A 21,821-nucleotide genomic window follows, 5' to 3' on the forward strand; every position below is an offset into this window, starting at 1 on the left:
CTCAAGCAATCCACTCACCTCACCCTCCCAAAGTACTGAGATTACAGGCATGAGCCACTGTGCCCAGCCCGACCATGAATTTTTAGTGGCCCAAGAACCCAGTTGTATTTTCATTTTCACTATGTGAATGCCTTTTATGTTGATTCTAAGTTGTATCAGGTGGGGTCTGTGATGTAGCTTTGGTATTGTTTCATAAACAGCATCATTTGGTGTTCTCAAATGAACTAGTGAGTAGAGCACATTAGTGTTGTTTGCCTTCAACTCTTCCACTAGATGAGATTCTGTTTTGTGTCCAAATGGAAGCCATTGCTAGTTTGGTGATGAGTAACTAGAGATGTGATCCCTTGGACACGTTCCAGCCACAGCACACACTTTCTACTCTCTGGGCAAAGAAAATCAGGATTCATTGTGCTGTTGTGTCTGTGGTGTTAGCTTGCTGTTTTGTTGAGCAGCCTGTTGTGCAGGGTTTTTACAGTAGCAACCTGGTAAAAATGAACACTCTATACAGCATCTCCCCAGCTGTTACCCACTGTGAAGTTTAACGTTAAATTAGAAGAGCAAGGAAATTGAGATGGAAAAGCTCTGTATTTGGTTTCTGCCAAGGTGTTGCAGTGCATGCTGAGCCACATGTGACACTGCTTCCAAAGACCCTTTTAATTAAAGGCCTCACCCAGTGAATTGGGGATGGAATTTCACCCTCAACTCTGAAACTGACTGCATGGCCAAATGGGGGTTGGGGGGAGGTGCACATAGAACAAAATTAAGAATGGTAACTACTTATCTCTCTACCTATTTTATTGCTATGTTTCATTTTTACTTTGTTAAAAAATATGTGGATCTTCATTTTATTTAGAATGTTTTTCTTCAAATTAACATAGATTATGAAAATAAAGTGGATATTTATATGCAAACCAGTATACAGGTACTGATATGTGATGTAATATAGAAATTGTTTGGGCTAAATGTGATATGGTATTTTTTAGGCAAATCGTCTTTATACATTTTTGTTTCCTGTTTCGATAAACAATTAGCTGCATTTTGCCCAGAATTCTTCTATCACCATGTCTAAAAAGGAATTATTTTGAATCATTTCCTTATTAACTCTTTGCTTTAATATTTTAGATTTTGTTAAAATTTCAAAACACAAAAATGCAAACTAACCTGGGTTCAAAAAATATGTATATATTTTTTGGCGTTTTTGGCTTTATAATATAAATCACCTGGATCTCCTGCTTGTTTTGAGGGACTGGGTTTTTTGGGTTTTTGTTGTCGTTGTTGTTGTTGTTCCTGATAAATTGTTCTCAGGCTAAAGCACAAACTTGCATGTCTGAATAGAGATGGAGAGAATATTTTACATTCAAAATATACCTACCTGAAAGTTGGAGATTATTAAGGAAATGACAGGCCTGGAACTATTAGAAGCACAAATGTTAGACCTAAAGTAGTGTAACCCCTATATGTGTTTATTCTGTACAACTAGCAATTTTGAAGAGTTTGATTTTTTTTTTCTATAGCAGTCTGAATGGGTGTGTTGAAGTAGTTGGAAACTGCTGCAATAAAAGCCTGTTGCATTAATCATCATGCACCAGAATAGAGGGAACAGAAAATAGTTCATTGGCACATATTAAAGAGAAATTGGGCCTCCTTTCATGTACTTGAGTGGAACTGCCTTAGAGATAGCTGCAGAACTCCTGCTCTTGGACCTTCTGGCCTTAGGTGATAGGAAGGGCCATTTGTCTTCAGTTGGTAACTGTCTTTGGCAGCAGCATTTAGTAAGCACCCATTGCCTGGTACTGTTAAGAGCTCTCTTTAGAGAGACACTTCATTTTCTCAGCTCTCTGGATTTGCTACAAGGTTTCAGGCCCTCTGTCTTATTTTCTTTACTCACTTATTTAGGTATCAGTTTGATTTTTGTTGTCTGCCTGCTCTTTGTATGCACTGTGGGATGATCTCACCCATTTCTACAATCATCTTTTTCTTCTTCTGGTTTTTGGTAGGTCCCCTCTAAAAGGAACAGGCAGTCTGTGTAGGCTAAGATCACGGCTCCAGAAGCCGACTGCCTGGATGCATATTCAGTTCCATCCTTGCCCGTGTCACCCTTGGCTCATTCTTACCTCAATTTTTCCATCTTCAGAACAGAGGTGATGGTAGGACCACCTCGGTTGTGGAGAGGATTCAAAGAGATGAAGCAGGGAAAACACAGCAGTCCCTGAGACATAGCATGCACTTAGTAACTTAGTAAACGTTCGCCTTGTGATGTTTTCTCTAAAATCCTGTTATCTAAATTTCCCAGATCTGTATTTCTACCTGTACCTCCAGCTTTCTTTTGTGTGCCTCTTAACTTTTCGTTTATAACTGAAACTCACTTCATTCCAGGTTTTTCATCATGGTCAACCACCTCATCTCTTTCCCCTTAAGTATTTTCCTTTGTGGTATATTATCTTCCCCATCATTCAAAATGTGGATTTTTGAGATATATCTTCCTTCATTTATATATTCAAATCATCATCAAAATTTTCTTAAAGTCTCTTTTCCTATTACCTGTCCAAATCTAGTTATGACCCCCTTACTTATGATTTTGCCTGAGGCAGCATAAGTTAATAGTTAAGAATCTCAGTTTTAAAAGCTGACATCCCTTGCTTTGGATCTTAACTCTTCCACTTCTTAGTTGTGTGACTTTAGGCTAGTTACCTGACCTCTCTGAACTTCAGGTGCCTCTGTGTAAAATGAAGATAATAATCATTACTTCACAGAAATATTGTGAGGCTTAAGTGAAATGCTGTCTTTGAAGTTCTTGGCATAGCCCCTGGTCTATAGTGAGTGTTGAAGCATTCAGCTGTTGTTATCCTCCATCCTGGCTGATGTTCATTTTTCTGTTCCTGTGGCTAGTTCAGAATGATTGAGCAGAACCGCTGTTTCATATTGCAAGAGACTGTAGAGGTTTTTAAACCTTTCACCTGGACAAAAATCAAAGCCACTGTTTATTAAATGCCTGTCATGCATGACCTCTGGTTTTCATGACCTCTGGTTTTTACAACCCTGCACAGTAGGTGTTGTTGTGCCTATTCTGTAGAAGAAAATCTGAGGCTCTAAGATGAAAACAATCACCTGAGCTCTCCCGGGTAGCAGTGTCATGACTTCTGTTTGTGCTCTACCCATGCCTGTTCCAGATTTCATATTGTCATCACAATGTATGGCTTCCATAACTCCCTCTATTAAAGATAAGGTAAAATTCTTGACATGTGTTCCTCAGCCTGCGGTTGAACACTTACTTCTGGTGTCAGGGAACCTGCTACTTTTCAAGGTAGCCCATTTTACTGCTGAATAGTTCTATAGGTTAAAGACTTCTTCTGTGTACTGTGCTAAACTCTGACCCCTATAGCATCTCTCCATTTTTTCAAAAGAAATAGAGGGGCAGCCTAATTTTTTTTTTACTTGATAGTCTTTTAACTTTTAAATATATGAATGTAATGATTACTGCCCATATTGTTCTCCCCTCCTCTGCACAGATGACTCATTTACTTCTGATCCCCTTCATTTTAGAAATAAATACTATTTTGTATGTGCTATATTTCATGCATACTAAAAGCTCTCTGTCTCTGTTTTATCCCTTCTGAGTTCAGATCTAGGAGCTGTCAGTCTCTTGACAACCCATAGTATACATTTAGATTTTCATTTAATAGCTTTTGAGGTGCAAACCAGGAGCTTCGATTTTAAGTCATTCTGCCATGAGTAGTGAGCCTGGTCATTTATTTCAAAGACCACACATTTCTTTCATATTTACGAAGTAACCTATGTGTTAGCTCCCACTGGCCTCCTGATTTAATTTTTTCCTGCTTTGTCTCTTGGGGCTATGGGAAAGAAAGCAAAAAGGGAGTGAGGCCAGGAGAAGGCCTTTTAGATTTGGTTTCTCTCCTCCTTGGTCTCTGCTACTATTGGTAAAACAATCCTGATGCTCTGGGTGTACAGAAGCCCTTTGCCTTAATGGAAAACTTCAGGTTATTTTATTATTTCCACAAAAATAGGCAACAGTAAAATCTAGAGCATTAAATGCAAATTGAGTTTTTATCTTTCCACAGCTGTTAAGATTTCTTAGTGTCAAATTTATCTTTTAATCAAATTCCTGACAGTAGCTTTGTTTGAGGTTCCCCATGCAGTTAAGTGAAGTATTAGGAGCATGGGTAGATAGGGGGCTGGGGAGTAGAACTGCTGAGGCTTGAATTCCAGCTTTACTGCTTCCTGTCAGTGAGACTTTAGTTTGCTCAACTGCTATAGTGAGGTTAATAATAGTACCTGCCTTATAGGCTTGCAGTAAGCATTCCATGAATTAATTCCTGTAAAATGCTTTACAGCAGTGCCTGCTGCATAATACATGCTTGCTAAGTGCTATTGCATGGTTGTCATATTGGTTGAGGTCATGGTTTCATTTCTTCACCCAGAAGGAGAAACAGTCACGACATAAACAGATGATCTTCAGAAGGCAACCCACGTCTTCAGAAAGCTGCTTTTAAAGTTGGAGAGCCACCTAACTGCGTGTTTTCACTCTGTCCTGCTATTTAGAGAATTACATAGATCTAGCATTTTGTCCTCTGTGGAACTTATAATGCCCCCAATCTTTAAGAGCTGTTGGAAATGTATTCTTAAGTTGTTCATCATCAGGCTTAAAAGAACTTTCTTACTCCAACTTGAGGGATCTCTGCTCATAGATGTTTAATCATGGAAGCGTGGGCACAGGATGTGTTGTGACACTGTCCTCATCACAGGTGTGTCCCCTGTCCTGCTATGTGAGCACCAGCCCCCACCTTGGCATCCATTCCCAATCTGGAATTCTGGACAGGCTGGTCTTAGCATTGTGGCTTCCTGCTTTCTGAGGAGATGGGGTTGCCAGAGAAAGCGGTGCCATTTTTGGTATAATTGTCTGATGATCTCTAAGATGTTGAGTTATAAACTAGGGAAAATGGTAAATCGCTGAACATATGTTCTACTATTGTTGACAGTAGTCTTGGCTTAGCTAGCTTTAGCAATGGGTCTGGTAATTCAAAGGAGACTGTTCATTTACTTTCAATTGAATACGCACTGTGGTCATTTTTCACTACAGGGTGTTTAACAGTTGATTTCTTCTTCCTGAATTGGAAGCACTCATATAGAGAACCTCCCGTTGTTCAATAGCTCACGATTTGTTCATTCAGTTGGTTTTACAGAATACTTTTCACTGATGAGAATGCCTGTCATTTATTGAGCACCTACTGTATATCTAAAGCATTCTGCTGAGCTGCATGTATAAATGTAAGTAGATGCTTACAGGACTTCAACAGGTTATACTGTCTTTTCCTTGGTAAGGTAGGTGTAAAGGCAGGAATGTGAATAACTGATTATGATGTAAGATCGAATAAGACAAGTTTTGTAATTGATATTCAGACAGGGGGCCACCGGAAGGGACATCGGTTATTTCCAGTTATAAGACCTGGTTATATTTGCCTAAGTGGTACCATTTGAGCTAAGCTTAAAGGAAGTGGCAGGATTTCAGGAGCTGGAGAAAGGGGCAGCAGTCTACACTAGGTGGAAGGAACGATGTGGGCAAAAGCCCAGGTATGTAGCAGGTCTGGCAGGGGTGGGCATGGGTGATAGGAGATGAAGCTAAGAGTAGTTCCTCTGGGGGCTTGTATGCCTTGCTTCAGAGATGGGTCTGTATGATGAAGGGTCATTGGAGATTTCCATGGAGGGAGAGGGAGTCAGGTCTTTAATTCTGAAAAGCAACTTTTGATGTGTGCATGGTAGACCACAGAGGTCCAGACTGCAAGCCCAAGCTCCAGACTGACAGTCAGAACCACTGACTCTCAGTGATAATTTAGATGAGGTCTGAGGAAAGCCTGAACCAGTAGCATCAGGAACAAAAAGGAAAAGGTGCATTTGGGCAAATTTTCAAAGGCCTAAGGGACAGAAGGAAGCTTGAACAATTCAGAATGACAGCTTTTTAGGTGAGGTGGCCAATAAAACTACATGCCTAATAATTGAGCTGTGAACATAGAAGAGAGACCAGGTTTGAGCACTGGGTTGGGGGATCTACAATATGGGGTTAGCGATGTATCATTTTACGGCCTTTACATGATACCCACGTGGATATATTCTCTAAACGGAAATTCTGGTCCAGCAGAAAGGAATGAGACTTGAATATGGGAGTTAAGCCTTAGCTTTTAAGAAATCCTTGAGGGCTTAAGAAAGAGAGCACTCTGTCTAGGAGAGTAGAGTGAGAAGATGTGAGGACAGAGGGCCAACAGATGCTTCCCATTTAAGGAGCCAGTGGTGGAGGCTCCAGAAAGACTGGGATCCCAGAAGAGAGTTTCAGCTGAGACAGGCTGGTTCGAAACTGGCAGATGGCTACAAATGAGGAGATTCTTTTAAATAGGATAAGAAATCTGATTCTTACTATTAAATGTCTTATCTTTAAAATTTTTTAAATGTAGACATTTTCAAACTGCAAAAGTAGAAGACTATAATGACCCATCATGCAACTGCTATTTGGCTTCCGTTACTGCAAATACTGTATTTCTTCTTTCATCTCCCTGCCTTTCTGGGGAAGGAAAGGAAGATCGAGTACTTTAAAGCAGTATCAGACTCATGTCATTTCCCTTACACTTTAGTTTGCACAAATTCATAAGGGCAATTATTTTTTACGTAACTTGAATAAATACGTTTCATTATCTCACTAAAGTTAAAAATTAATTCCTTAATATCATCTAAAAAAACTCCATTATATTCAAATAATTTGAAGTTTTTGAGAGCCCTATTGGTGTTCCTTTTTTTTTTTTTTTTTTTGAGACAAGGTTTCACTGTGTCACCCAGGCTGGAGTGTGGCAGCATGATCTCAGCTCACTGCAACCTCCTCCTCCCCAGGCTCAGGTGATCCTCTCACCCCAGTCTCCCAAGTAGCTGGGACTACAGGCATGCACCTCCATGCCTGGCTAATTTTTTTTTTTTTTTTTTTTTTTGGTAGAGATGGGGTTTTGCCATGTGGCCCAGTCTGGCCTGGAACTCCTGGGCTCAAGGGATCCATCCACCTCAGCCTCCTCAAGTGTTGAGATTACAGGCATGAGCTACTGTGTCTGGCTGATGTTACTTTTTGATTGCATAGAAGTTAGCTGTCACTGCAAGGGCCCATTTGGGAAAGGAGCAGAGTGTTGCGAGGAAGATAATAAAATGCTCTCTGCAGGAGGAATGCTCCTCCCATATGGTGCACAGTGAGTTTTGATGGGAGGCTGTTTTCTTTTTTGTACACACTTATCCCCTGGGAATAGCAACAGAGCTCTGTGACTGGACTTTCTGTCTTTAGATCATTTTAATTAAACATATGCAATGATACCATGACAGGTTTACCTCCCCTGATCCACATACCATGCAACTACTTGAAGCAGTAGTCCTTAATCAAGACATATGGCTCTATGCAGAGACATTTTTTATTGTTATGACCTTAGAGGGAAGGGGCTACTTGTATCTAGTGGGAAGAGAATAGGGGTACACACAACAGCCCTCCCATAATAAAGACTTACCCTGTCCAAAATGCCAATAATGGCAAGGCTGAGAAACCCTGTGTTAGAGAAATAGCAGAGAAGAACCACCACTCTTTTCTATCTATTGTTACATCATGTGTTTGGGTACCAGGTTGCAGTTAAGAATTTTTCTCTTTTCTTTGGAGAGAAGTTAAAGTCCCTGGCAGTGTTTTTCCTTAGATCATCTGCATCACCTAAGCTGGGGTTGGCCAGATATTTGAACCTACCAAACTTCATTCTGGTTTTCATTTTCTTTGTGTTCATGGACTCTAGAGAGCACGGAAGTAATTGGGTTTCTTTGGGTAGCAGAGTAAGGTGGAGTGCACTTTCTCAAGACATGTTCACTGGTCTGAGCAAAGTTCTGTCTCTTGGAAGGAGACAGTAGCTTGGTAGTGCTATTAGGCAGATGAGGGCTTGTTAGATCAAGATGTAAACTCTCTTTCTTCAGTCTGATTTTAAAATGAACTGTCATTTGTAGTAATTATTAAATGAGAAGCATAAATTAAGTATTTTACTTTCTTTATTTGTAGGAAATACAATTGGAGCACGCAAAGCAAGCCTTTGTGCAGCGGGACAATGCTAGGACTGGGAGAGTCACAGCCATCGACTTCCGAGACATCATGGTCACCATCCGCCCCCATGTCTTGACTCCTTTTGTAGAAGAATGTCTAGTAGCTGTAAGTTGTAACTTGCCCTAATGAAGTGGTTTAACTCAGTAAATAAGGAATTATAAAAACAATTCTTATAAGTTATGTAGTATTTTTTTTCTGTTGTAAACACATTTTAATGTAATGACATACATTATTAAACTCAAACAAAGAGTGTGTTTTGGCTAGTTTTAGTGGGTAGATTAATTTGTTGTCTGGGTAATATGCAATATCTTCGAGAAATATATTAACTTTTTAAAGATAAAAGGAAAAACAGATTTGCGATCTCATGTTAATTTTGCTTTAGATTTTGAAGTATATCAAGGGCTGATTTTTGCTAATCTTCTTAGATGCTCTAAGGCAAAAAAAAAAAAAAAAAAATAGTGCACATGTATATCGTTTGTTAGAGTAGTTAGCACAACAGAAACTCCAAACCTTAGATTCCCTTTCACCATGTATGTGTCGAGGCCACAGAGGTACATGTGACAGCAGAGCCCTGCAGTTGTGTTTCATGGAGCCTCCCTCCTCCTGGTGTCAGCTGCTGTCCTTCCGTCATGGGCCCTAGGGATGTCCTGCAACATTCTGTGGTGGTGGTTCTTAAGCCCTGCTCATGGAGCACCAGAATCACCACTAAAAACTATTAAAACTACAGATTCTGAGATCTCTTCTAGGCTTGTCATACACCATCTATAGGCGCTGTCATACACCATCTATAGGCGATGAGGTCTTAGAATCTAGTTTTGTAAAGCTTCTGGGTGATTTTGGTAATAACTCAGTTTTAGGACCAATACCCAGCGGTAACTCTCCTTTTGTTAATCCCAGGGAGGAGAATACTGTTTTCACCATCATCTGGGTTTCCCACAATGCTTACCATAGGTAGGAACTCACAGTAGCCTTTCAGTTTCCTTTCTTCCCCCGAGTCCTTAGTTCTAGAGACATGGCATTCCGACAAGGCCTTTTCCATTCTGGCACTGTGTTAATCTAACTCCTTTTCTTGGGCGCCCCCTTCTCTACTCCATACTAAACTTTCATGTCAGCTATTTTAAATGATTACTAAGTGAAGATTTATGTGGTTGTTACCTTGTAAAGAAGTGCTTTCCTAATAAAAATATTTTGCCTTGTTAGGGAAGGATAGAATTTGAAACTCCAAACTGAAGTCTCATTCATAATGGACATTCTGTCTGTTTCCCTTGTCCCCTATGGAGAAATATGGTTTCCTAAAAATTCAGATTATCAGAATTTTTACTAGTCTTAACCCCCCATGAAAGTATATGGCATCTCATAATTTTACCATAATATGCTTGTTTGCTAGAAATCCCACCAATATAAAGTCTGTACCTAAATGATTATTTATTACTGGTTATAAGTAACTTGACAAGTCTTGATATTAATGTTACATTGACCACTTTTCATAGTATGTTTGCATTGATATAATACAGTTTTTCATGCGTAAGCACACACGTGTGCATATGTACTTATAGTTTTGCATGTTTAAGCCTTTAAGATTTGCTCATTAGATGAAATAAACCAACTTATAAAACATTTCCATTTGAAATTTGAACTCTAAATTACTACTAGTCCTGTTATTGTCCTACACATGTATTTATTTAGTTTTCTAGGAGTTGTGTATGGAGAGTACAAGTTCTGGTCATGATTAGTTGCAGTTGCTTCTAAAAATCATTTATAGCTTTTTTTTAACGCAAAAGAAAAATACTTATAGTCATTTCTTCTTGTACATGCATTTTTGATTACTTTCAAACTAGTATTAAATGTATGTACTTCTGAATCATCTATAAATCTTTTGTATATTTTTCTTCTCTCTTGTTTTCAATTTATTTGAGGCTGCTGGAGGTACCACATCCCATCAAGTTAGTTTCTCCTATTTTAATGGATTTAATTCGCTCCTTAACAACATGGAACTCATTAGAAAGATCTACAGCACTCTGGCTGGCACCAGGAAAGATGTTGAAGTGACTAAGGGTGAGTGAGAATATATCTGAATTCTTGCCTGCAAGTATTGTGGTGTATTATTATTAGGGAGAAGAAGGCAACTAGTACTTTATTATTTTTCTATCCCATTGACACGTATTAACCATGTGATAACGTGTGTTTTTCATCCTTTGATCAGACAAACAAAAGCAAACAAAACAATCTTCACCAAGTTTTAAACAAACTGGGCCCGGCTTGGTGACTCACGCCTGAAATCCCAGCAGTCTGGGAGGCTGAGGTGGGTGGATCACCTGAGATCAGGAGTTCAAGACTAGCCTGGCCAACAGGGTGAAACCCCGTCTCTACTAAAAATACAAACAGCCGGGTGTGGTGGTGGGCACCTGTAATCCCAGCTACTCGGGAAGCTGAGGCAGAAGAATCGCTTGAACCTGGGAGGCGAAGGTTGCAGTGAGCCAAGATCACGCCACTGCACTCCAGCCTGGTCAACAAGAGCGAAATACCATCACAAAAATAAATAGATAAATAAACTGAAGACAGCCTTTGAATAAGGAAAACATGTAAAGTTTCTTAAATATTTTCAAATCTTGCTACAGTTTGAGCTAAATTGGCAACCTCTAAGGAAGACTTCAGATTTATAAGAGGAATTCCATAAAGTTGTATTGGTGACAGTGTAAGTTGATCTGTAGGCTTGGAACAGGATATTATCAGCATTGTAATGGGATTAAGAAAAAAAATCAGAGCCGGTGCGGTGGCTTATGCCTGTAATCCCAGCACTTTGGGAGGCCGAGGCAGGCAGATCATGAGGTCAGGAGATTGAGACGATTCTGGCTAACACGGTGAAACCCCATCTCTACTAAAAATATATATATAAAAAAATTAGCAGGGCATGGTGGCACACATCTGTAATTCCAGCTCCTTGGGAGGCTGAGGCAGGGGAATCGCTTGAACCCAAGAGTCGGAGGTTGCAGTGAACCGAGATCACACCACTGCACTCCAGCCTGGGCAACAGAGCAAGACTCTATCTCAAAAAAAAAAAAAAAAATCAGAATTCCCTTAGGAATTCCACAGCTTCGTTAATATAACCACCTAAATTAATATAATTAATAATCCTAATTTAACCAGTTAATTAGATTAATATAACTTCCCCTCCTGGGACCTATGCATATGAAGTTTCATGTATGATTCCTTATTTTCTCTGATTGGCAATTTGAATAACATCAGATGACACCAAGCTTTTAAACTGTATGTTCAAGAACATATTCTGTACACGCTTTCCAAATGGATGCAAGAACTGCAAAAATTCTTACCTTATTTGGATTGACTTGAATTCTACAACTGATGATAATAATAAAGTTTTGTGATGTTCACTCATTCCAGTGCCTTGAGTTAATGCTGAATTTAGTGGCTATTTCTTCTTGAATCTTTCCCTTTGAACTTTTCTTCCATACAGAGGAGTTTGTTCTGGCAGCTCAGAAATTTGGTCAGGTTACACCCATGGAAGTTGACATCTTGTTTCAGTTAGCAGATTTATATGAGCCAAGGGGGTAAGTTGGCTTTTTATTTTTATTTTTTGGAATTAGCTTAATACAAGGAGGTTAGGAGGTGGGGGTAAGAGGAGGGCAGCAATCAGGAGAAAAAGAAGCCAAACCGAAGGCTATACTGAAATATGAGAAATGAAAAAAGGAGTTTTTAAATTTTATAGTGTAAATTGTAATAAATTGGTATATTTGTGGCTTGTGTTTGTTTTTCCCCTACAGACGTATGACCTTAGCAGACATTGAACGGATTGCTCCTCTGGAAGAGGGAACTCTGCCCTTTAACTTGGCTGAGGCCCAGAGGCAGGTGAGCAAAGAGGAGCAAACTTGCATTCTGGTGTTTCCCTAGCAGGATACCCCAACCCTGTTCCACTTGCAGTTGCCTTTGTGGCATTGGTATCTGACTTAACCATTTTTCTGTTTTGCACCAAAAATCTCAATAAATTTTAAAGGCTATAAAGAGAAATTGCTTAGAAATGGTGTGATAAACAGGTATTTGGCATTTGCTCATTTCTTGCTAAGGTAGAGTGATTTCCTAACTGCACCAGAAGCCTAACACTCCGAAAACGTGAAGGAGGTCTTTTCTCCTTCTTTCTTGAAGTCTCATGTTGAGAGATTAACGAAGGAATCCCGTGTTGGTGTCACTGTGCCTGTCGGCAGCTGCACGTTGCTAAATGAAAGCCGTCTTTGCTCTGTGGAGCAGCCCTTCATCAGCGCATCGTCTAACTGCCATGCCTTCCGTTTTTCTGAATATCAAAATGAGATAATTTTGTTTAGTCTGGAGTTACAGTTTAAAGGCTTTCAGACCTATTTTCTCTGTGAAAGGATTCATAAGTTATGTGGAAACAATTTTAGGAATGCTAAATTTTATTTTATGGTTAACAGAAACCAATCTCTTGAAGTTGTGGGAGTCAGAAACTTAAGACATGGAACCTCCTCCTTTAACTCTTACCCAGCTTTCTGTAGATCAGGATTAGAGAAGAAAAGCCTTCATAGCATGTGTTAGTAAAATAAATGGTGTTTGTAAAATAAATCCACTCACAGGCAAGTGTCGTTTTTAGAAAAATTTCTCCTTTTAGGCAGAGCCATCTCTGAATCCTGTGAGACTTCACAGTTTCTGGCATGGAGCTCTGGGTTTGTACAGAGACGCCAGTGTGACCACAATGGGTTGCTGCGGGCTACACTTTTAGGACTGTCAGACCTTGAGCCAGGGCCCCCTTCTTTTAGCTCTTTCCCACCCAAATGCAGCGGTGAGTTTTGTGTGCAGCATGCAAGTCAAAGTAGTGGGTGTGTGCTCAGTAAATTCTAACGAGCACCTCTGGAAAACCAGCTGGCCTTGCTTAAAAGAGGAAGCCGATTTCTCTGAGTACAGGAGAAAGAACTATAATCACGTGTAGAGGTGGAAGCAACACTGCTCTCCCTTCCCTTTGATTTTTAACACTGCTTAGGAGATGATTATCTCTTAGTCTGTATGCCACCAGCTATTGTAGAAATTTGGGGATTAAGAGAAGCAGAGAAGTTTTTTTTTAGATCCCTCCTACTCTTCAGCTGGCAGTGGCTTCCCACAATTTTTCCTTTATGCTCTTTGCAGCTTTTGAGAGTTTATGATGGGTGCTTGTTGATACTGGCCATGAAAGGGTTAGACCAGATTGATGAGATTTATAGCAGGAAATGATTGGCTGCCGCTTAGAGGTTTAGAGCAATTCACAATGGCCTTACCTGGAATAGGCTTTTTACTGCATGAACCCTAGTGGGCCCGACAAATTCAAGCAAGGGAGGTCATCCACCTGTGGGCACAGTGCTGCCTGTCCAGCACTGTGCAGCACTTGTAGCATTTATCCTGGACACAGGAGTGAAGGAGCAGAGTTTTGTCTCATTTCAAGAACATGCTACAGTTCTGGCTTTGGAAAAGCTAAATGAAAGTCTAGGATTTCATTTGTCTTTTAGGAGAGGAATTAATGGTGGTAGTAGGTCCCTCCTCCCCCCACCCTCTATAATTTTCAGAGTATTTTCACTCATTATTTTGATACCAGAACATTTCTAAGTATTGCATATTTATATCCCTGTAAATAAAATATTGCTTCTCTTTTGGATGCATCTATCAAAATGAAGGTACTATTGATTTCCATCTATATAGGGCTACAGTTGGAAACAACTCATAGAATTTGCAGAAGAAATGTTTTGTATCTTAAAGAGGCATATTTCTATGTAAAGCTATTTTCAGTTAAGTGACTTTGAAGGCGATTCCAAATGATCTCATTGTATTAGAAATGTGTTACATTGACAGCAACTAAAATTCAGTGGGTTGATAGCTGGGGTTGCTGATTATTTTCATTGTTCACTGATTTTAATTATCATGCATTCTGAACAACAAATTTTATTGAATGTATTCATTCAACAGGTATTTATTAAGCACTGACTATATGTCACCCTCATTTGACAACTCTCTGTGACATAAAATTACTGTTTTATTTATGCAGACAGAGAAGTGCAGCACTCTGAAATGTTCCGGCATCAAAAACACTGTAAGGATAATAGGTCAAAAGAACCAGAAAACAATGACTGACTGACCTGAAGTATGAATTTAGAAAAGATGGACCAAAAAAGAGAAAAAGTAACAATCAACTGTAATACAGCCACCTAGTTTTAGCTACTGTAAATGTTTTGAGTATCTCTGGGTGGTAGGGAGGCAAAATATTAGTATTAATTTTATATGCATATATATGTAAACATCTTACAAGCATTTTTAATAAAAAGTGACATCATTTTGTATATAGTCTTAAAAATTGTTTTTAAAAAAACTACCAGGAAATAGGTCAAACATTTAAATAGGTACAAAGAATCATATGACAAATACCTATCTACTTACCATCCTCTTTTTAGTCTATGTTTTCTTTTATAATTCCTTGTGAACATTTAATATCAACTATTCTTTTACAGTATCATTTTGAATGATAGGGTTTTGTTTTAAAGTTATTATTTTTAAAGGCTATAGTCCTCCGTTATTAGACATTTAGAATATTTCCCAAATTTTTGCTCTTTAAACAATCGAAATTTCCAATAAGTACCACAGATGTTTTTTAAGTGCTACATTCTTGTAGCTTGTTACATGCATGATTATCTTCTATCCTAACTTTTTTCTTTTTGAGACGGAGTTTCACTCTTCTTCCCCAGGCTGGAGTGCAGTGGTGCGATCTTGGCTCACTGCAACCTCCGCCTCCCAGGTTCAAGCGATTCTCCTGCCTCAGCCTCCCAAGTAGCTGAGATTACAGGCATGCACCACCACGTCCGGCTAATTTTTTATTTTTAGTAGAGATGGGGTTTCTCCATGGTGGTCAGGCTGGTCTCGAACTCCTGACCTCAAGTGATCCACCCACCTCGGCCTCCCAAAGACTGGGATTACAGGTGTGAGCCACTGCACCCAGCCTATTCTAACTTCAGAGGTTATGTACATCTTAAGGGTGTATATTACTAAACATCTCTCTATTTATACTTGCTTTAATGGCAAATTTGAGAAGGCTTTTATCAACTTTTGCCAGGCTGGGTATTGCCACTTAAAACAAAAACAAAAATACATACAAACCAAAAACCTGCCAATTTGATTGATGAAAAATGATGTCTCACTGATGTTTTTATTTGTTTTATTTACTTTATTTTATTTTATTTTTTTAAGACTGAGTCTCACTCTGTTGCCCAGGCTGGAGCGCAGTGGCATGATCTCGGCTCACTGCAAGCTTCACCTCGCGGATTCATGCCATTCTCCTGCCTCAGCTTCCCAAGTAGCTGGGACTACAGGTGCCTGCCACCACGCCCAGCTAATTTTTTTTTTTTTTTTTTTTTTTTTTTGTATTTTTAGTAGAGACAGGGTTTCACCATGTTAGCCAGGATGCTCTCAATCTCCTGACCTCGTGATCCACCCAGCTTGGCCTCCCGAAGTGCTGGGATTACAGGCATGAGCCGCCGCACCTGGCCTATTTTTATTTTTGAGATAGAGTCTTGCTCTGTTGCCCAGGCTGGAGTGCAGTGGCGTGATCTCAGCTTACTGCAACCTCTGCCCCCTGGGCTTAAGTGATTCTCCCTCCTCAGCCTGAGTAGCTGAGACTACAGGCACATGCCACCATGCCGGGCTAATTTTTGTGTTATTTTATAGAGATGGGCTTTCACCATGTTACCCAGGCTGGTCTCGAACTCCTGCGCTCAGGTAATCCGCCCGCCTCGGCCTCCCAAAGTGCTGGGATTACAGGCGTGAGCCACTGTGCCTGGCCTCAGTGATGTTTTTAAGTGTGCTTTTTTTTTTTTATGAGAATTTGAAAATCGGCTTATAACATCATTTTTGCCAAAGGATGGTTTTGATTATATTGAAATTTAATTTTAAACATTAATAGAACTAAACTCCTTTTATTAATAAGAACTTATGAAATCCATTCCTACTTTTTTCCTTGACATTTTAGTTGTATCATGGATTTAGAACCCAATGAGTAATGTTTAAAATTAATGTATGCTCATTTTTGTTTTATCTTCTTTTCTATCACCTGTTTTCCTGCTCTCTGATTCCTGTGCATGCAAAGCAGAAGGCCTCAGGCGATTCAGCTCGACCAGTTCTTCTACAAGTTGCAGAGTCGGCCTACAGGTTTGGTCTGGGTTCTGTTGCTGGAGGTTAGTCATGGATGAGAGCAAAATTTTCACTTTTACTATTCCTATTATCTTTTCTCTGATTTTCCATCTTGAAATGTTAAAGGACAAAGTCTTCTCTAGTCTTTCCCAATGCCAGTTATCAGTCTTTACCTATGAGGTAGGGCAAGAGTAAAGGGAACTCTTTTTCCCATACCTGCATGTGATCAGGGACTTACAAGTGGTATTTTCCTCTTATCTGCAGATCAGGCCTTCCAAAGACAAGTTACTAATGAGGTTGGGCTGTAGCAATGTGCCTTAATTTAAAATATCTATGACATCCTTTTATTAGGGGCTACTTGAATGAAAACCCTCAATTGTTTCTTAAAGATATAAGAAAGATAGTACTGTTTTAAAATCTGTATTTAAAATTCAAAACACATTTCTTAGTCTTTTCTTTAACTACCTTCTCCTTTCTTCTGACCTATCTTACTTTCTTCTGAGATAATGATATTGTTTAATTTTAGCTGTTGGAGCCACTGCTGTGTATCCTATCGATCTTGTAAAAACTCGAATGCAGAACCAACGATCAACTGGCTCTTTTGTGGGAGAACTCATGTATAAAAACAGCTTTGACTGTTTTAAGAAAGTGCTACGCTATGAAGGTTTCTTTGGACTGTATAGAGGTTAGTGCCACATGCTCAATACCTGTTAGGTGAAATAATACTCAAAGGTTTGGTTTCTCATCTTAGTGCCTGACATGAATTAGCAAGACTGCATTAAAATGGAAATACAGCAGATTTTCAATTATCCATGCTAATGGGAATAGGCTGGAGGCATCTAGGGCTTGGCTAATCAAAACAGCCCATAATCTGAAAGTTATTTATAGTGCTCTGTTGTATGTTTTATTTCTTAAAATAATAAATTATTTTTATAAGCATCTTCTGTGAATTTTTGAAAGGCTCACATTGTTTGCATCCTTGAAGTACTCTATTCTCCAGCTAACAGGGAAAGTTATTCTGGGGCCAAGACAAAGCCTACTCAGGATTCATGATTTTCCTGGAATATACCACAAAAAAGATAACCAAGGGTTCAGTAGAGCTCTCTTTTGCTGCTTCATCCTGAATTAAAGTTGCCCCTTTTCTTCATCTGACTCTCAACCCAATGGAGTTGATTCACACACCCCTGTAGCCAAGGTTTCCCCCCACTGAGACAGCCTGAAACAGGTAATCCTTCTGTCTCCACATTTTCCTTTAACCATCTAAGGTTCATAAAGCAATGGAAGTAGTAGCAGAGAGTATGTCATCACTGATGGAAAGGATCCCACAGACCCTGACTGCTTTTCCACTGGCATTGGCCGAAGGAGACTTCTCAACTGTTCTTTTGGTGATTTCCTTCTACGAGAAGGAAAAAGTGTTTCTGCATCAGTTAAAATACAGTATCACAAGGCAGTTCAAGCTCAGCTGCTTTATAATTTGGTAGCTGCAAAGCTGGCAGTCTTCCCTCCTCTCCCCTACTAGTGCTCTCTCTAGATGAAGTATTTAGTACTCTGCTGAGGTGGACGGTGAAACTGGCAGACATGGAAACCTGTGCCTCTGGGCCTCTTCTGCCATCTGCTGACTCTAGTCTTCAAATTAATTACCCCAATTAAACAAAAAGGATAAACCTTTCTTGAAACCTCTCACCTTAGAAGCTAGAAAATTTCAAACTCCAGAGAAGTTCCATTTTGCAGGTCCTATTGTGTAGGTAGATAGCCCCCATCAAAGGCCTTTTGATCTTTGCTCTGCCCTCTTTTCCTTATCCCCTGCCTCTTCTCATAATTTGGAAGGTCTTTGACCTCAGGTGATTGATGATGACCCTTTCAGGGTCACTGCCTTCCATTTGAAATACTTTTCTTCCCTGATGACAACAACTTTGCAAATGAAACGGCTTCCAAGTAGTACAAGTTTAATGTCACAGTTCCCATTTTGCAGTGAGTCAGGCAAAATTGACCCCCTTACCTGTCCATATGGGTGGATTTTGGAAGGGAAATCTCGAGTCTCAAGTCTGGGCAGACATCTGAGCATTGCTTCATAAACTACTTTTTGGGCTTTTCTTGGTATTAGATTAAATGTCAAGAGTGCCTTTAGAATTGTAAGAACGCTTCCCAACACTGCTCAGTGTCTTTAATTTGCTTAAGTTGATTTTTTATTTTGAGTCCCTTTTTCTCGATCTTTGACTGTACCTGGCAGGTCTGATTTTTGGTTACATCTGTATTTCCCTTTTGCAACCTGTACTGTTGGCAACTAGAAGTGTGCCTGAGTACTGAGTGCTGAGCTAATGTGGGCTATGCAAAGAGGCTTCCACTCTTGCCGTTTCAGTTCTTTTATCTGTAAGATGGGAGTGGCTGCTTTTAACTTCTCAGAGAAGGAGTAGTAAGTCAATATATTAGGTACAGACAGAGGCTCACTGTAAACACCCAAGTGGCAGCTCTTCACCCTTTTCCTGGTTTAGAAATGGCCATTTATCTTTGGGTGCCCCGACCCTAAGGGCAAGAGACAGAGCTGTCTGTCAGGATGACGAGTAGAGTGTGAATATAAGATTAGTTCTAGGAGTCACCTGTCTTCATTTCTTCCTGATATCTTTTCTAGTAAACCATTTTAAAACAAAAGATTTACTGTAAAATTTTTGTTTAGTCCCATTCTGTAATTTGGATCATCTTGAGAGCAAAATGATGACTGACAGTTCAGGTTAAAATAATAATGATACATAACTTTGCCATGAAAATGACTTGTTCCTATTCTGGATTGGTCAGGGATCAGTTCTCTTTAGTTTCTTGTATATCATCAATAATTAATAATTGTATATAACTGCATATTTGTAAGTGCTTATTGGGTAAGAGAGAGATCAGATGAAAATGTAGGTAACTCATGGTTATTGTTGTTAATTTAAAAAATTACAATATAAGTAAAAAAGATCTGACATATTTCTGAGACTCAGCATTATCACCTTTATGTACAAAGTCAAATTATGAAATACCTATATGTGATTCTTTGTACATTTCTCGTCGAATATAACTTTATTGTAAAATTATATTATTCCATAGGAAAACTGTTACATTTAAATTAGGAAAATATAGTATTGCTGCTATTAATGCTTTCACCTAGCAATATTTGAGAAGGTATCAGAGTACATCTTTAATTTATACACGTTTTGAAATATTGAGCATAGTTTTTAGTATTACAGAATTTTGCTCAACATGTAATTTTTCTCTATCAAGGCCTATGTAATTGCTCGTATTTCCTGAATGAGATAATTTGGGAATGTTGCAGTCGTAAGATGTCTCTCCTACTTTAAAATTACCTTTGTGTATACTTCAAAAAAAAATTGGCATCTGACCTCAAAGAAGGTGTTTTTGTAGCATTCGATCTTTTTATGAGGTTAATAAATATCTCTTTTTCTTATAACAAGAATATCAGAAGCTGTTGTTGCATTTAAAAGCCTTTCCCTGTGGCATTAGAATGAAGGTTATTTTAATAGAACTCTTGTAGTGCTCCACCGCAAGTTGTTTTGTTCTTTGCCTCCCCCGCAGCTGGCTGCATCAGAATAGTTGTGGAAGTTGCTTGGAAGTCATCAGAGAGCACCTAGCAGTGCTCTTCAATAGAAATGTGCCTCAGAGAGTCATGAGAGGTGTTGTGAGTTGGTTAATTCCTGCTCTCCATGTATTGGTATAACTCCCTGTTTTCTTTATTTCCAGGAGCCTCTCTCCTATTTTTGTGTAAGTTTTAGTTGCTGGAAAAGAGCTCCTTAAAAATCCCATGAGTCTGACTCTGCAAACCTTCTCTGCAGTGCAAACTACTTTTTTCCTAACAAGAAAATGGCGAATTTTCCTAGTTTTTTGTTGTTGTTGTTGTTGTTATTTCTGAAAATCCAACCCCCAGGCCAAGCCTGTCTGTATTAAGGGAAATCAAACCTGAGATAATCCAGGTCTTCCTGAAGTCACTTGTAAAATTCTTTCTCTGTTTCCTCCCCAGTCTTCAGAGTGATTTAATGTGCTCAGGTATTTGAAATCCTTAATGAATTACCTGACAGCTTGTTTGGTTTGAATGACTGGCGTAACCAAATGAGTCAGTCATTGGCCTGCTATAGAGCTGGCATATTAAAGAACAACAATTGATTGGGTAATCATCCATAATTAAATGTTCTTAATGTTCCAGGAATAAATAATTTCTGCTTTTAAACTTTGTTGCAGTCTTCTCCCTCAGATCTTTCAGGTGATGAGATGAGCAGCCTTAGACACTGGAAAATGTTTTGGGAGAATCTTGGGGAAAAAGATATATTAAGAGAAATATGACTGGGCACGGTGGCTCACGCCTGTAATCCCAGCACTTTGGGAGACCGAGGCGGGTGGATCACCTGAGGTCAGGAGTTCAAGACCAGCCTGGCCAACATGGCCAAGCTCTGTCTCTACTAAAAATACAAAAATTGGCTGGGCATAATGGCGGGCCTGTAATCCCAGCTACAGGCTGAGGCAGGAGAATCGCTTGAACCCAGGAGGATGTAGTGATCTGAGATTGTGCCACTGCACACCCGCCTGGGAGACAAGAGTGAAACTGTGTCTCAATTTTAAAAAAAAAAAAGAGAGAAATCGAAATACTTCTTAGAGGAAGATTTTTGTTTCTATTGATGGGAGAAGCCCTAAAGAAAATCTCCCAGAAAGAGTAATTAGATCATTTTATGAATTAAACTTAATTTAGAGCAGTGCTTAACCTTTGAGGAAATTGGCAAAAAAAAAAAAACCATTTTTTAATCAGCCCATTGATCCAAGCTTGCAGAGTTGTAAATATTTCTATTTCAAGTTGTCTGTGTAGTGCAAAGCAGTCATCTTCCATCCTGGAATGTTCTCAAGGTGACATCTAGAGGATGTTGTGGTGATATCTCAGGGAGTTATTGATACTTTTATATTGCAGAGAGAAGTTTTGGCAGGCAGCTAGTTTAGGCCAGGTCCCTTATCGTTGATGGTACTATAAAAGGGAGTATCCAAATTCTTTAGAATCACAGTGAGATTCTTCATTCTTGCATAATTCATGTGGATAAAATAAACTTTAAAATTCTGGCACCAAAATAAAATGATTGAAATTTCCATGACTGTTTTGCATTACTTAAGAACACATGCATCTTGGAACAAACCACAGTTAATCTGTGAACTGCACTCATGTCCATCCATGTCCACCAAAACTTTTAATGATTGCAAAATGGATAGGTTTGAGTCTTTATTTTCTTGGCCAATTTCTGCACATTTTCATTTAAAGCATTAAGCTCTAAAAAGATCAGAAGACATGTATTTGGTTATAGGAAGCCACATAAGAATGAGCAGAAGATTTCAACAGATCATGTGTTGGGTTAGCCAACCTCCAGAAATCTACAGTGAGCTAACTTTAGTGAGCACAGGGCATTGTAATCTGAGACTAAGATGACACACACTGGATCTAAGGTGGATGAGAGAATTGTTAGAGGCTTGAGAGGGCTACAGTAACAACTGATGACCTTTG

The 21,821-nt window shown here is 39.3% G+C and overlaps 1 protein-coding gene across 3 annotated transcripts in view; it reads left to right on the forward strand.

The window, feature by feature from the left end:
• Positions 1-21,821, forward strand: part of SLC25A13 (solute carrier family 25 member 13) — a 209,893-nt gene that overhangs the window by 128,617 nt on the left and 59,455 nt on the right. For 2 of the 3 annotated variants that reach the window (XM_054495050.2, XM_054495052.2), the window contains 7 exons: positions 8,078-8,224; positions 10,036-10,174; positions 11,595-11,688; positions 11,902-11,986; positions 14,160-14,204; positions 16,251-16,335; positions 16,818-16,976. In XM_054495050.2, the coding sequence (XP_054351025.1) occupies positions 8,078-8,224; positions 10,036-10,174; positions 11,595-11,688; positions 11,902-11,986; positions 14,160-14,204; positions 16,251-16,335; positions 16,818-16,976 (754 nt within the window). The remainder of the gene's footprint in view (positions 1-8,077; positions 8,225-10,035; positions 10,175-11,594; positions 11,689-11,901; positions 11,987-14,159; positions 14,205-16,250; positions 16,336-16,817; positions 16,977-21,821) is intronic. The other variant, XM_054495051.2, reaches the window with a different exon arrangement.

Source organism: Pongo pygmaeus, chromosome 6 (genome assembly GCF_028885625.2).
Source record: "Pongo pygmaeus isolate AG05252 chromosome 6, NHGRI_mPonPyg2-v2.0_pri, whole genome shotgun sequence".
NCBI lineage: Eukaryota > Metazoa > Chordata > Mammalia > Primates > Hominidae > Pongo > Pongo pygmaeus.